The following is a 16546-nucleotide window of genomic DNA, read 5'->3' as shown; positions in this document are numbered from 1 at the left end:
AAAGTGATTAAAACTCTTAATACTTGCTGACAAGTGGATAAATCCTTATATTGTGGTGAAGTTTCTTTGTTATATAAACTATTGTTACACTGAATGACATTTTAGTGGGTGTCTTCTGTAAATCATGGTAAAAATATGATAGTCATTATTATTCTTATTAAGTTAGATTTAAACATGTCTCATTCTAATGTATAAAAAAAAGTTCAACTACAGGAAACTTTTATTGTTATGATGCTTGAATACTAACTCCTTTTAGTCTGACCCACATATATTGCATGAAATACGGAAACAGTACAAAACTAAAATGTAATTGCTTATAATTACATTATATTAATTTATTGATTTTTTGTGTATTTATTAGTTTGATAAATATATAATATTGCATTAATATTACATAATGTAAGTGTTAAAAAGAAATACATCACAGTGGGTTTTAAATTCATAATTTGTGATATATATCAATGTATTTATATTTAAGCTGTCCTGTTGTTTATTAAACATGCTTGTATTTTACTAAAATTATTAGATTTAATACACTGCATTAGCTAAATACATTGCAAGCTATTATAAGTGATCATATTTTGCTTCTTTTATTTATTTAGTTCAGTTTTGTACTCAATTTATGAAGTAATTAGACTAAAATTAGATAAATAATATAATAATATTAAATTACTATTTCATATTTTAGCAGCCCTCTAGAATTCTGCATTTTAGACTAAAATGTAATTTCTGTTCATTTAATTAATTTAATAATGTAATTTTAATTGAATAATTTAAGCGAATTAATAATTAATCATGATATTAATTTATAATTTTATTTAATTTACTTTAGAAATACATTTCAAACTATTGTCAATAGTCTTCTCATTCAGGTGTGTCCAAACTTTTGGTCTGTACTGTAGATATGAATTCAACTGAAAAAACTTGTGAAAAAATATCTTTCAGGTGGTCAAATAGCAAATAGTAGAGCTCTGCAGCCACCTACTGGTAAAAGTTATTTTTTTTTACTTTTAAAACTGGATTTTCCAAAAGATGGGCAAAAATCTTACACTAAACCATGTGAAATTGTCCATGTAATCCCCATGTAAAGTGAATTTGACATAAAAAAGCAGTTTTTGTATAAAAACCCATTTAAAAAATATTTATTTATTAATTTATATATATTTAAAAAATATCACTAACCCACTGAAAACTGCACACATGTAGAGTAAAAACTTTAATAAACAGAAAAAAATACAGTACAGACCAAAAGTTTGGACACACCTTCTCATTCATTTGTCCAAACTTTTGGTCTGTACTGTACGAAAATAGACTTTTGCATTACCTCTGTCCTCCTCAAAGTGTCCTTCTAAAAGAGCCGGAAAGCATTTGGTTACTTAAGAGCAGAAGTACAGTGTTCTGGAGTGAAGTGGTGTTAAATGACTCATCATGTGGTCATCCCACTTTGTCCTCTTGTGTTTTGTACATCCCAAGGGAATCACACAGTGGCCAATTGAGGCTGAAACCCGACCTGCCCTGTCTGACAGACACAAATGCTGCATGCAACTAATGGCATACTTCACATATTTATTTATTTCTAATAATAAGAGCTGATACCTTTTGCCTAAAAGTTTTGAAAGTAAATTTTGAAATAAGAAAATGCTTGAATTGGTGACATTTAGTGCTCACAGTCATTTATTGGGGCCCCAAAAAGTATTTAAACACTTAAAATGGATGAAAATATCAAATGTCATTTGTCTTGATTGAAATTCATTTCTGAATTTGTTTGCAGATGCAACCTGGGTGTTTTTTTTTTTTTATATCTAATTCAATTAAATGAATGCATTATTAATGAACATTTTTACTGTATAGTTATGACAGTAACAGTTTAGAGTAAAGTTCATTGGTTAACATTATTTAACTACATTAGTTAACATGAACTAATAATAAACAATACTTCTACAGCATTTATTATTCTTAGTTCATTTTAAGCATTTACTAATGCATTAAACACAAGTTGTGTTTGTTAACATTAGTTAATTCACTGTAACCTAACACGAACAAACAATAAACTACTGTATTTTTATTAACTAACATTAGATTAATATTAATAAATAGTGTAATAAATGTATTGTTAATTGTTCATTCATGTTAGTAAATACATGAACTAATGTTAACAAATGACATCTTATTATAAAGTATTACCGTTATGACCATTGATGCTGACCTTTGTTTTGATAAAATAATGATGAAATAACAAATTCTGTGGTAAATTATGGTCAAAAATAGTAATATCAAAAATGTTTTAAAGAACGTTAAATTCTGAGGTCTATATGTTACTTTGATCATTTTTAAATATCTGATTTTGAGACCTAATGCAGTACAATTAGTGCAGTCTTATTTGTGGCTAAAGTATTTTATGTAAATAAATTATTGATTATTATTTATTATTATTATTTATTATTTACTTTTTATCTTACAATTCAGACTTTTCTCACATTTGCGAGTTATGAATTCATAACAGCGAGTTTACATCTCACAATTTTGACTTTTTTCCCGGAATTCTACGTTTGCATTTATTCATTGGTCAAAATGAGTTTACATCCCACTGTCAGAATCTGCAAAATGTAAATTATTTTACCAAAATAAGAGGGATCATACAAAATGCGTGTTATTTTTTATTTTGTAAAATGACCCCATTCAAAAGTTTACATCCCCTCGATTCTTAATACTGTGTTGTTACCTGAATGATCGGAGGGTTTTGATCTGTTCAGGTCAGTACTAAATAAACAATAATATGCATTTTGTATGATCCCTCTTATTTTAGTCAAATAATTACAATTTTGCAGATTCTGAAAGGGGGATGTAAACTTTGACCTCAATTTTTTTATTGCAAGTTTATATATTTTGTCCTACAGAATTGTGAGATAAAGGATCATAGTTATCTTTTTTATTTTGTATTCCATAACAGAAATGGGCTTCCATATTAAATAACATTATAAAATAATAATTAAATCGCAAATTATTTAGAAGACACGACCACCCAGATGGTTCTCCGGTAGTCCGAGAGCCCCTCCGTGGAGACAGCCCGTCTCAGATGTGTCTGTCCTCCGTGCTTACTCACCTGACATCTTACACATTCCTGACACATTTTTTCCACAGCGCAGGAGGTAAAGTGATTCCTGCAGGCATGTAGCTGTCATTGTAGCTGTGCATGCAGTTGTCAGCTGTGAGTGAACGGCCCTGTTTCAGCTGCTGTGGGGTGGGGTGTGGGGCCGATCCCCGCCGGGATGCAGGGTGGAGAGCAGTAACCCTCAGGAAAGCCCCAAAGCAGTCGCATCCCAGCAGGCCCTGCCACACAGTTGCTCAAACTGGATCTAGTTTTCACATTAGGGGTCAAAAATCTATCTGGCACAGACTGAGAAAGGACATACTGCACTTAAGGCTTGCTATTTCTTTTTTTTTTGCAATTAATTTGTCTGTATTTCTCTCTCTTTTCGGATACCGCAGCAAATGAGAAGATTGAGGACATTAATGGATGCCCGAAGAGTCGTTCTCAGATGGTAAGAACTAATTTCTGGATGTGTTTTTACTGCCAGTGTAATTTTAGAATGACTTTAATGCACTGTTATAGGTACAAAGATGTACCTTTTAGCTTTTTTACATTGGGATACTGTCCCAGGGACAGCATTGTACCTTTTTTCCCTGACAGTATAATACATTAGATTCTCACTGATGTTGCCAGCAGGCTTATGGACATGCACTTTAATACTGTTATTTTTGCTTCTCTTGCGGTTTCTCTTTATAAACATCTGGTTTAAGGGGGGTAGTTTGGCAGAAACTTTAAAAAAACTCTCGAAACCATCAGTAAATGTATAGGTTTGGAAGAAGCACAAGCCAGATTATAGACATAAAGAGCTATTTTAGCCAAGCCAAAGCTAAGCAAAACAAACCCTAAAAGTTTGAGTATCGCTGCCGGTCGTGTCACACATGCACCAGGGGCAGCGGTTGGTTTTGACTTGTCTCGATTACAAAGGCGGCTGTCAGGCCTGATTGGATGCAACAAAGGAATCATTTTCAAAGGGCTTGAGTTCTAAACGTGTGTTTTGTTGATATTAGAGGTTTCGATTGTAATGGTGGTCCGCTGAGGCATTGCTCTTGTTTTGACAGTGATGAAACCCAGCTGAAACCAGCATATGTTGGGTTTGGAGGCTGGTGTGCTGGGCTCCTTGGCCAACTAGATTTACTAGAAAGATAATGCTGCTGTAGCTGATAAGGATGGGAATCCTGAGGAATTTGAAGATTCTGGTTCTGTTTCCATTTAACAATTTATGTTCCTTGACAGTTCAAATATCAATTCTTTTAGTACTTTTTAGAAATACATTTTTTTGGAAAGTAAGCATGATGTATTAATATTTAGATTTTAAAAGAATAAACATAAACTACAAAATTTAGGTTGGTAAATGTTTTAGTATGTTTTTTCCAGAAGTATTTTGTTTACTCACCAAGTATTTTGTTTTCTCTCCAACCAGTCATAAGGGTCAATTTTTTGAAACTGAGATTTATAAATAAGCTTTCCATTGATGTATGGTTTGTTAGCATAGGGCAATATTTGGCTGAGATACAACTATTTGAAAATCTGGAATCTTAAAGTGTAAAAAAAATCGAAATATTGAGAAAATCGCCTTTGAAGTTGTCCAAATGAAGTTCGTAGCAATGCGTATTACTAATCAAAAATTAAGTTTTCATATATTTACGATCTTTACTTAATATCAATGATTTTTGGCATAAATGAAAAATCTATCATTTTAACCCACACAGTGTATTTTAACCTGTGCTACTTAAGATTTTTTGGTTTTGTGGTCCAGGGTCACATATTTTGATATATTTATTAATATTTATATCTATATTTCTGTCTGTTTTTATAAATAGATATTACTCCTGTGATAGCAAAGCTGAATTTCAGAAATCATTCGTATGCTGATTTAGTGTTCAACAAACATTTTGTTTTATTATTATCAGAGTTGCTGCTTAATATTTTTTGTGATAGAATTCATTCATTCATTAATCCCCAGAATTTAAGTCTTTTGTAACAATATACTGTACATGTCTTCACTGCCACTTTTAATCAGTGTAAGTATTAGTTATATGAAAAAAATATTAAATTCAATTCAATTAAATGGTAGTGTAACATCATTGTAAAGATTTTTGTAATGACTTTTCTCATTGTCTTTTAGATGTAGCATCCCAAAATAAATATATAAAATAAATCAGTTTATCTTTTATAAAAAATAATGCCACTGATTATAATAACACAATGTTTATCTATAATAACATAATAAATGACTTGTGGTTCAATAAGCGAGTCAGATTCAGTAACCACTCTGATTCAAGTGTTTTGATGCACAATAACCAGTTCAAAACATTCATTTAGTGAGGAACTGGGCGTGTTTTTGTCTCATAAGAGTCATTTGTTAACCATTTAGACTTTGTAAGTGAAACATAATAGTCAGAAAAATAGTGCACTAATAAAATTAAATATTGTGAAGATCATATGATCCTATACAGTAAAATCAAAAAAATATTCAGACTCCAGATATATTTTTTGAAGTTTAGTGGGTTTAGGGCACAATAGTTCATTTATGTAAGTGAGGATAGCAAAATAAAGTAAACTGTGATGCATTATACCTACAAATTCTTCATACAGTGGACTACCTGTAAAATTGATACAAATTTGGGACCAAAAATTCTTCAGACACTTTGACCTGACCATGTTTTACTTGGTCAGTGTTTTTCTTTAATTGCTAATGCAGCCTTTTTGCACCACAGACAAAATTAAGCATTGCTTGGTAATTGGTCAACAAAGTATTGACAGTTGCATAAATATTGTCATACTGACAGTTCGTCGCCTTAGAATTATAAGGTTCTATCTGCGTTCTGAGTGGTTTTGAGATATTGAGCTTTAAATATTTTGCATTCCATATAGCAAAGACGATATGGGGAACAAATTTCTTTCCTACATGAAAATGACAGGGACCCTAAATGTATTATAAATGTACAATATCAAAATCCTCTTAAATTTTAAAATGGGGATTTTAGGAACAGGTCAAATGCAGATAGAACCTTCTAATTCTAAAAAGTAATTTTCCGCTTGGAATTATAAGGTTCTATCTTGCAAAACATTAATTAAAGCAACTGTTTTCAAGAAATGTCTTGTAAATACTTTTAATTTTTAGCTTTAGTTTACTTATAATTTGTTTTAAAACATAAATTAGTGGTGTAACAATGTGTCAACATATATGAGAAAGGTAAATTTAATGCTTTATCAGATTTATTTCATTTTTTTTCTTGTTTAAGTTAGGCATAAAAGGCAGTGCTAAATATTTTGTCCAGAGCAGCTGTTAATTTTAGGTAGGATTATAGTGGGTAATTAAACACATTATTGCAGGAAAAGTTAAAGCACATACTCCTAATTCATCTGACTGGGACTTTATTCCATAAAAAGTGGGACAGGGAAAATGGCTTTCTCTTAGATCAGTATGGCGGAGACAACATGCTGAAGTTTATTGTTGTAATTAAGACTTTAAAGCTTAATATTGTAAAATGTAAGATATTTTAAGACTTTAAACAGCATGAATGTTTCGCCAATCACCATATTCGGGCCTTTAGCAACCCAGACTGTTATATCTTACACGGATGGACATATAACTAATGCAATAGGAAAAAAACTCGTGATATTTTAAGAACAGTTACAAAAGAATTAAAAAAGCATACTTCCTTACCTTTATAAAACTTAGAATGGTTCGATCTGAGCAGATGATTTTACCGTAACTGCCATCGTCAGATAATATTATTGGTTTTATGTCTGCGGTAATTATAAGTTTGAAACAATCGCGGCATCATTATGTTTTAAACAGTGCCACTTTGAGGAATAAAGGTGAATTGCACTTGATTCTGCAGACGTGTAATTATTGTTGTTTAACGTTAATCTTTGCTGCTGTTACGGAGCGGTCCGGCGACATGACAAAGAAAGTTGATCCTGATTGGTCCTCTTGTTTGCATTCGAAGTGCTGATTGGCTCACAGATAGAACCTTATAGCACCAAGTTAGAGTTCGACTTTGTAGATAGAACCTTTTTGTTTTCTAAATAAAAAGTGCTAAAATGTACACAACTTTAAAAAAAACATCACATAATGTAAATAAGTTGTCACAGAATAAGAATATGTGAATAACTCAAAATGTCAGATAGTACCTTAGAATTCCAAGGTGACGAGTTGTCTGAATTTTTGGTTGTTTGTAATCCACTGCATACCTTTCTATCAAAGTTATCTGACATTATCAAGATGAATTTGTTCTGGCACAGTTTAACTCTTCTGAGTTCTTGTCATGTTTTATTGCCATTTTCTAAACTATAGCGAATAACTGTGATAATGTGAGAAATGTTGAAGGTGTCTGAATACATTTTGGTTTAACTGTATATAAAATGAAAATGTTCAAATGAAGAACTAGTTCTTGTTCCCCAGCTCCTACCAGCTTCACAAAGCAAGTTTTGCTGGTAAGCAGCATGACTAAGCTGGTCTTTTGAGATGTGAGAGGTAGATGAGGGGTTTAGGGTTAAGTTGAATGGCAGGGGTCTGATTGTCCAACCACAGGAGCTGATCTCTTTTCCCCGTCTCTCTCATTGCTATCTCCGACTGACTTCCTCTTTCTCTGGCTCCATCAATTAGCTCCGTCCCCTTAGAAGCAAATTGCACCGTAATTTACTACTTTTAGACACACAGCCTTTGTGTTTCCATTTTCTTTCTCTTTTCCTTTCCTTCACTCACAGTTTTCGCTCGTTCTGTAGCTGCATGAATACTCAGGTCTCTTCTTCTATAACTCAGCCGGTGGTAACTGTACTGCACATATACATGTCTTTTTGTACATCCCAGCAGGCATTCTGAATTGATGCATCTGAATGCAGCTTTCCTGTATGTGAGCCATTCTAAAGCTGTTTAAATTCCAGTGTGTGTGTTTGTTTGTGTGCGTGTGTGTCTTTAGCTAGAAAGCAAAGCACTGCTGGAAGCAGGTGCAAGCAAAGCCATTATGCAAATATCATCATTGTGTGTTTTTATCAAGAGCGGGAATTGCACAATCGCTCAGTGAATGGGCCTCTAGCAACAGCTTATGCTGGACATACAAGCACTTGTGTTGGTTAGCATAAAGATCCACTGGGCAGAGTTATATCGCTGCGACCGCTAATTGCTGGCATGATACTTAACCTCGGCATTCAGATGGTTAAATATGTAAACACATTAAGCTAATCAATGGAGGGGTTTTGGATTGTATTTTGAAGCGAGGAGTAGAATTTGAATCCATTTGTCACAATAGCTTTGGAGAATCATAATATTGATGCAGCTAAGCATATGCTTTTGTGGAATTGTTTTGAGTGCTTAGCATAAAATGCGCTATAAAACTCGTTTTACCTTCAATATGTGACATTTTCTTAAGCTCACCTGGGATGCATTTATTTTATCAAAGGCATGGTAATATTGTGAAACAACTGTTTTCTATTTTTAAGTATTTTGAAATGTAATTTATTTTTGTTATGGGAAAAGCTGAATTTAAACCCATTACTCCAGTCCTCAGCATTACACAATCCTTTATTAGTCATTCTAATATGCTGATTTGCTGCTCAAAAAAAAAACATAGCTCTTTTTAATGTTGGAGCCATTTTTGCTGCTTTCTATTTTTTGAATAAAAAGTTCAAAAGAACAGCATTTGTTTTTTAAATGGGAAACTTTTGTTACTTAATGTAATGATAGTGCTAATACTACTAATAAAATTATTATTAAAACATGATTTTTTTAAAAGGAATATTTACCACAGTATTTCTTAAAAAAACAAATATATATATATATATATATATATATATATATATTTATTTATTTTTATTTTTTATTATAAAATGGTTAGTTCCATTCCTCAATTCTGATTGGTCAGCAGCTGTGTTGTATTCATGATACGGCACTGTTATGACCGCTTCACTCAACGGTTTTGTGTATCATTGAACCCCCTTAGCAACCACCCTTAGCAACGTAAACACAGCTGCAGCAGTTAGGGACTACTTTTTACAGCGGAAGGCAGTTAATGATTTTACTTAATGAAAACATACAACTCAATATATATAAATTAATATATATTTTTGATTTTAATATTTTTATTGTGTGGTAACCGTTTTATAAAAGCAATAAGGTACTTGAGGCCGTGCTGTATCATGAATAAATCACGGCTATTCATGATACAGCACGGCCTCTCGTACCTTATTGCTTAATTAATTAATTTTGATTATTGAAATTTAATGAAAATGGAAAAATTTGGTCAAATAAAACTGAATTTGTGAAAAAAACTAAATTTTTGTTAAATGTTTAATAAATTGCTGTTAAATTATGTAGGTTTCATGGTTTCAATTAATTAGACATGGTTTTGATTAATATATTTAATTAAAACTTTAAAACTGGGAAAAAAACATAATCCAGAAAAACTGAAAAAAAATGGAATTTGGAAAAAATAAATAAATAAAACAAATTTCATATCCCTAGTTTAATGCATCCTTGATGAATAAAAGTGTTATTATTTTTTAAGCTGTTCTTTAACTTGTGAACTGTAGTTTATCTTTTATACTTTCATTTTGTTTTTGACTGTTTGCATTTATTACTGTACATTTTTAGGAATATCCAAATACGTTTTTGGGGTCTAAATTGCAAAAAAAAAAAGAACAAAAAAGTAGCTAAACATTCTTAATTCGTTGTATTGATAAACTACCAATCTTGTGCAGTTTTTCTGTCAAATATAACATCGCTGTACTATCAATATCAACTGCTCAAATCTTTTCTAAATAAATGTGGAGTTGATTTCTGTTGAAACAATATATCTGTTACCCCTGGATATTTTGTGTTCATTTGATAGTTATTTCATCAGTCTGGACTAGTATCAGATTCTCTCATTCACCTTTGGGACTGTTTTTACACCTGCTCGTTCCGTTTGATCCCTTGCAGATCATCTCCTCCTCCCCTTTAACCCACCAGCAGTGCAGACAAAGCAAAGCACAAGATATGCAGCATTTATGTCAGTGGCTGTTGACACAGGGCTGCTAAAACACACAGGAAATCTCAGTGTCGTAACACTAATTCACCTCCCTAGCTGTGCGTATTGACACAAATACGGTGGCTTCAGCTGAGTCATTCCCTGGTCACACGTCTGGTGGAAGTTAAAGAAGCAGCTAACATCACTTAAAGCACATTAACGTCATTTACTCTGTCACAAAAAATCATAATCGTAATTGCTGCAGTGAACATATTGACAGGATGTTTGCCTGTCTTTGTTTTTCACCTCATCTAATGTTAATATGGTGTTTTCATGGTTTTCCCATAATCTTAGCTAATAGTTAGAATATAAAGCATTAACCACTTTCCTGAACACTCTTGTCTTTTGTTTTGTTAGTTAAAGGGAAAATTATAAAGGGAATGATCGGCATGTTAATCTAATTTGGTTGTCTGTTAGTCATCTTGGGAGGTTTTTTTGTGTGTGATTTGTGCTCAGGAAGGATGGGAAGGAATCAAAACACATGCCACATTCTTCTGTGGAGGTGTCCATCACTGCTCGTGCTTTATTCCAACACTCGTTCTTATATTTCTTTGCTTCTTTGGAGTAGATAAGTGATGAAAGTCAAGTTGGATAAGATTCACTGTTTTTGTTGAGTAAGTGTGAGTGTTCAGTTCAAAAGCTTGGGATCAGTAAGATTTTATTTATTTATGTATTACCCTTTTTTTTTAAGAAGTTAATAGTTTACATACACTTGATTCTTAATACTGTGTTGTTACCTGAATGATCCTCAGCTCTGTTTTTTGTTTAGTGATAGTTGTTCATGAGGCCCTTGTTTGTCCTGAACAGTTAAACTGCCCGCTGTTCTTCAGAAAAATCCTTCAGGTCCAACAAATTATTTGGCTTTTCAGCATTTTTGTGTATTTGAATCCTTTCCAACAATGACTGTATGATTTTGAGATCCAGCTTTTCACACTGAGAACAACTGGGGGACTCATATGCAACTATTACAGAAGGTTGAAACGCTGACTAATGCTCCAGAAGGAAAAACCATGCATTAAGAGTCGGGGGGTGAAAACCTTTTGAATTTGAAGATCAGGGTAATTTTAACTTATTTTGTATTCTGGGAAACATGTAAGTACCTTCTGTAGCTTCTGAACAGTAGTACTAAATGAAAAAAGAGATATTTAGGCAAAATAAGAAAAATGTACACATCTTAATTGTGTTCAAAAGTTTTCACCCCTGCATCATGTTTCCTTCTGGAGCATCAGTGAAGGTTTGAACCTTGTGTAATAGTTGCATATGAGTCCCTCAATTGTCCTCAGTGTGAAAAGGTGGATCTCAAAATCATACAGTCATTGTTGGAAAGGGTTCAAATACACAACAATGCTGGAAAACCACACAATTTGCAGGACCTGAAGGATTTTTCTAAAGTTTACCTGTTCAGGGACTCATGAACAACTATTTCTCTTGTGGACTATATGTAAACGTCTTTTATGTGAACTATCTTATTCAGGTCAGTACTAAATAAAAAATAACATGCATTTTGTATGACCCCTTTTATTTTGATGAAATAATTAGCATTTTGCAGATTCTGCCAGGTGAATGTAAACTGTTGACCTCAACTGTATACAAAGGCATTTCAATCTTATCTTTAAACTCTGAGTAGCACAAATCTCACATGATTAATGAAATTAAAATAATTATAGAATAACTAAATTATGACTGTTACTAGTGTAAAAACACACTTTACTTAAATGAATAAGTGGACCTTGGAGAAAAAGAAACAGTTAATAAGCTTGAGAAAACACTGTTCTACAGTAATACTACTAATATGCACAAATCAGTTTTTTAAACAGTATTTCATGTCATGTACACAAACTGCTTCCTATCACATGACCAGCTCACTTGTCAGTCATCACCTTTAAATCCATACATCCTCTCTCTCCTCAACTCTAACCCAGTGTCACATAAACACACTTACATATAAGAAGGAGTTTATTAGGGAACCACTGGTGATGAAAAATATAATGACAGAGAGGGAAAAATACAACCAGAGGGAAAGATGGAGACAGATAATGAGAGAGACGGTGTGTGTGAAGGAGCGTCATATAGAAGGAATGTATCCGGTATATGTTCACATGTGTGCATATAAGCATGTGCTTGAGACAGACAATAGTTGTGTGTGTGTGTGAAGCTATTTGTTTAGCAGGCTGTCCCTGTCTTAAACACGATTTTAGTCACTGAGGAGCAGATACACACTTACAGTCTCTCATAGATAACAAGAAGAAAAGTGGGATACAAAACCTTTTTTCAGGTACAGGTCACTTGTTGCTTTAAGGGCTTCCTAAATTTATTTTTGACATAGGATATGCATTGAAGAGAGAGTAAGATAGAACTTGAAATACTTTTATATTGTTTGTTAAGTTTTTAGCATATTTAACCAGTCAAACATTTTGCTGGAGTATTTCACACCATAACTGTTCACCTCACTTAAAATTGTAAATCTGTTTGGAAAAAGCTTTAATGGTGAGTTTAAATATACGTTTTGTCATTATTTATGTTTTAGTGAAAGAATGAGATATACACTGGCGGTCAAAAGGTCAAAGATTTTTAATGTTGTTAAAGAAGCCTCTACTGCTCACCAAGCCTGCATTTATTTGATTCAAAGTACAGTAAAAAAATGTAAAAATGTGAAATATTTTTACTATTTAAAATAACTGTTTTCTATTTGAATATATTTTAAAATATAATTTATTCCTGTAATTTCACAACAGAATTTTTAGCATCATTACTCTAGTCTTTAGTGTCACATGATCCTTCAGAAATCATTCTAATATTCTGATTTGCTGCTCAAAAAACATTTTTTATTATTATGTTGGAAACAGCTGAGAATATTTTTTTTAGGTATCTTTGATGAATAGACAATTCAGACGAACAGCATTTATCTGAAGTAGAAATCTTTTGTAACATTATAAATGCCTTTATGATCAATTTTAATCATCCTTGCTAAATAAAAGTATTTCTCTCCCAATTCTATAATGTTACAAAGTCTTATTATTTCAGATGCTGATCTTTGAATCGTTCTATTCATCAAATAATCCTGAAAAAATGTACTTAACTGTTTTAAATATTGATAATAATAAATTTTTCTTGTACAGCAAATGAGCATATTAGAATGATTTCTGAAGGATCATGTGACACTGAAGACTGCAGTAATGATGCTAAAAATGTAACTTTGATCACAGGAATAAATTACATTTTAAAATATATTTAAATAGAAATCGGTTATTTTAAACAGTAAAACTATTTCAACTTAAGATTTCATCTTACTGTTCAAAAACTTTTGACTGGTAGTAAGATACATTTAGCAGCATGCAAACCTAATTTGTCCGCATTTTATTAGTAAAAATATTGTCTAATATTGTGTACAATTGTGTTGATTTCATTTAATTCTATTTTGTATATATATTTGCAGTCTTAAAATTTTATTTTTTATTTTATTTGAATCAAATGTAAAATTTCAAAAGAATGTATCCAATTTTATTAATTATATTTAGTTTTGTTTCTTAAGTAAAATATACAGTACACATTTTATCAGCCAGTCTAGATATCAGCATTGGTGTTTGAAAAACGCATATTGGTCAACAACTAGTGTTTTTCAATAGTGAATTTCTGTGGCTGTGCTTATAAATACTAGCTTGTGTTTGGTTTTGGTTAAGTGCTTTTTTATAACTTTGCGATCAGTTGTTTGCTTTTATTCCTGTAGCTTCTGATTTCTATTGACCCAGTGAGCTTGTAATGCAGCTATTATGAGAATGTCATTGAGAGCGGTGTTTGCTGTCATGCATGACCTGCGGACCAACAATCAGAGAAGACAATGTTGTTATATTAGAGCTAAATTTTGTAATGCATTCATATTGACTTCATATATTATTAGGCCTTGTAATACAATTCACACAGAGAGAAAGAGAGAGGATATAGATTCATTTCAACTCCTCTGTCTGAGATATTTTTTTATTTAGAAATGTTATTTTTAGTCCTGGATGTCTGGGATGTGGTTCCTTCAAAGGGTCAGAGGAATCTAGAGCAGATTCCTTCCTCACATTTCTATATCTCCCTTGACCCTTAAGGCCAGCAACTGTTGGCTGCCAGCAACTGGGATACAGTCAGTGAGGCAGAAATGTGTTGCTAAGGCTGACATAACTCACACTTGTGCTGACTAACCCATGGCAGATGACCAGCTCTTTAATGCAGAACATGTGGGGATTAAATCAAAGCAATGCTCTATTAATTATACAGTGGCCCCAAAAAATATTAGGACACTTGAGCAACAGTTAAAAATGTATGAATTTCATAGCATAACAAAAAAATCAAAGCAAAAGGCTTATGCAAACAAATGATGCTAGAGTTTACTAACTTCTTTTTAGCCATTTGGAAATGAGAATATGTTGAAATACACTACTAGTCAAAAGTTTTAGAACAGTAAGATATTTAATGTCATTTTTAAAAAAGTCTCATCTGCTCACCAAGCCTGCATTTATTTGTGATCAAAGCTAAATTTTCTGCATCCTGCATTTCTCCAGTCTTTAGTGTCACATAATCCTTCAGAAATAATTCTAATATGCTGATTTGCTGTTCAAGAAACATTTTTTATTATTATCAATATTTAAAACTGGTAATTAAACATTTTCAAGATTTTTTGATGAATAGAAAAATCAAAAGATCAGCATTTATCTGAAATAAAAATTGTAACATTGTACATTAAACCAGTCATTCCCAAAGGCGTGGTCCCGACCCACAAGTGGGTCGCGGGAAATATTGTATGGGTCGCCAAGTCGAGCACTATTTTTCAGTGCGCTATATACTCTTGATTAAAATTTATATGTGTAGTTCACCTATTAGCCGCACGAGAGAGCTCGTTGTTTTCTTCTTCTGCTTTCTTTTTGTTGTTGTTGTTCTTTAGCTGCGCTCTGCATCGCCTGTTTCATACTCCGTCTGCAGTGCGTATGCGTTGCGTATTTTTTTCCGCACCCATGTCGGATTAGAGCGTTCACACTGCACGCGGTTGCAGTCCAGCAGTGCGTCCCAGAAGCAGTGCGTTTGCAGCAGAGCAGCGATCATTTCGGCAGAGTCTATTTTTTGCTGTGCTGCAAGCGCTGCATGTGCTGAATTAAAGTGACAGCGCATTGTTCGCTGTAAAAATGAACATGGATTGACACGAAAATGTCCCATAAATGCATATAAATGAAGTCTACTTTTTCACAGTCAACACGTAGCTTTTTGGCTAGGTTTAAAATAAAGGAAAAAGGCAATTTTAAAGAAAAAGGCAACATAATACGTGCACTTGTCCAGGCAGAAAAGTTTTTTAAAGCATTGTTTTTAATAAAGATTTAATGCAAAAGAAAAGCATGAGAGCCGACTGTTTCTGTCTGTGGTAAGTTTTAATTAAAATATTTTTTGATAGCCCAATTTCAATTATAAAAGGAAGCTATAGCCTCCCTATGTTGTGTTTAAATGTGTTGCAACTTGCTTGAGCAACTTAATATACAAATCTAGTAGTCAAGTGCATTGAATAATATGTTGTTTTTTATTGAGTTTAAACGTGAAAATGTCGGTTACTGTATTAGTGTACTGTGATAAAAGAGAATCACAATGCTGAAAAAGCACTTGTGGATTTGAAATCAAAATAACGGATAAATATTGTGTTTGTGGTAAACAGCATTTTCTGCAAATCTGCATTTTACTTAAAAAAAAAAAGTGCTTTATCAAATATCTGTATCTCTTTTAAATAGTTAAGTGGAAGCATGACCTTAAAAATGGTCATACATATTTTGTTAATGCATAAATTCTCTTCGAGATATATGAACTATATGGGCTTAATGTTTATTGGGTCACAAGGATTTATCGACTTTAAAATGTGGGTCCCCAGAAAAAAAGTTTGGGAAACACTGCATTAAACCATTCTGTACCATTCATGGAGTTGGTGTTTTTTTTTTTTTGGTAAATAAATTATAGAAATCAATACTTTTATTTAGCAAGGATGCTTTAAATTGATCAAGTGTGATGATAATGGCATTTAAAATGTTACAAAAGATTTCTATTTAAAAAAAATGCTGTTCTTCTGAATTTTTTATTCATCAAAGACACCTGAAAAAATTCTACTCAGCTGTTTTCAACATAATAATAATAAATGTTTTTTGAGCAGCAAATGAGAATTTTAGAATGATTTCTGAAGGATCATGTGACTGGAGTAAGAATGCTAAAAATTCAGCTTTAAAATCAGTGGAATAAATTACATTTTTAAATAAATTCAAAAAAAAAAGTTGTTTTAAATAGTAAAAATATTTCAGAATTGTACTGTTTTTGATGTACTTTGGATCAAATAAATGCAGGCTTGGTGAGCAGAAGGAAAAAAACATTAAAATCTTACTGTTCAAAAACTTTTGACTGGTAGTGTACCTTTTAATAAAGATGAAAACAT

At 32.4% G+C, this 16546-nt stretch overlaps 1 protein-coding gene across 4 annotated transcripts in view; it reads left to right on the top strand.

Annotated features, from left to right (window-relative positions):
- Positions 1-16546, top strand: part of nav2a (neuron navigator 2a) — a 226426-nt gene that overhangs the window by 118775 nt on the left and 91105 nt on the right. For all 4 annotated transcript variants that reach the window (XM_073836405.1, XM_073836404.1, XM_073836403.1 and 1 more), the window contains exon 3: positions 3490-3542. In XM_073836405.1, the coding sequence (XP_073692506.1) occupies positions 3540-3542 (3 nt within the window). In that variant the 5' untranslated portion in view covers positions 3490-3539. The remainder of the gene's footprint in view (positions 1-3489; positions 3543-16546) is intronic.

The sequence above is a fragment of the Garra rufa genome, chromosome 3 (assembly GCF_049309525.1).
Source record: "Garra rufa chromosome 3, GarRuf1.0, whole genome shotgun sequence".
Classification (NCBI taxonomy): Eukaryota; Metazoa; Chordata; class Actinopteri; order Cypriniformes; family Cyprinidae; genus Garra; species Garra rufa.
Note: the sequence above shows the minus strand (reverse complement) of the source record. Positions and strands in the feature narration are given on the sequence as shown.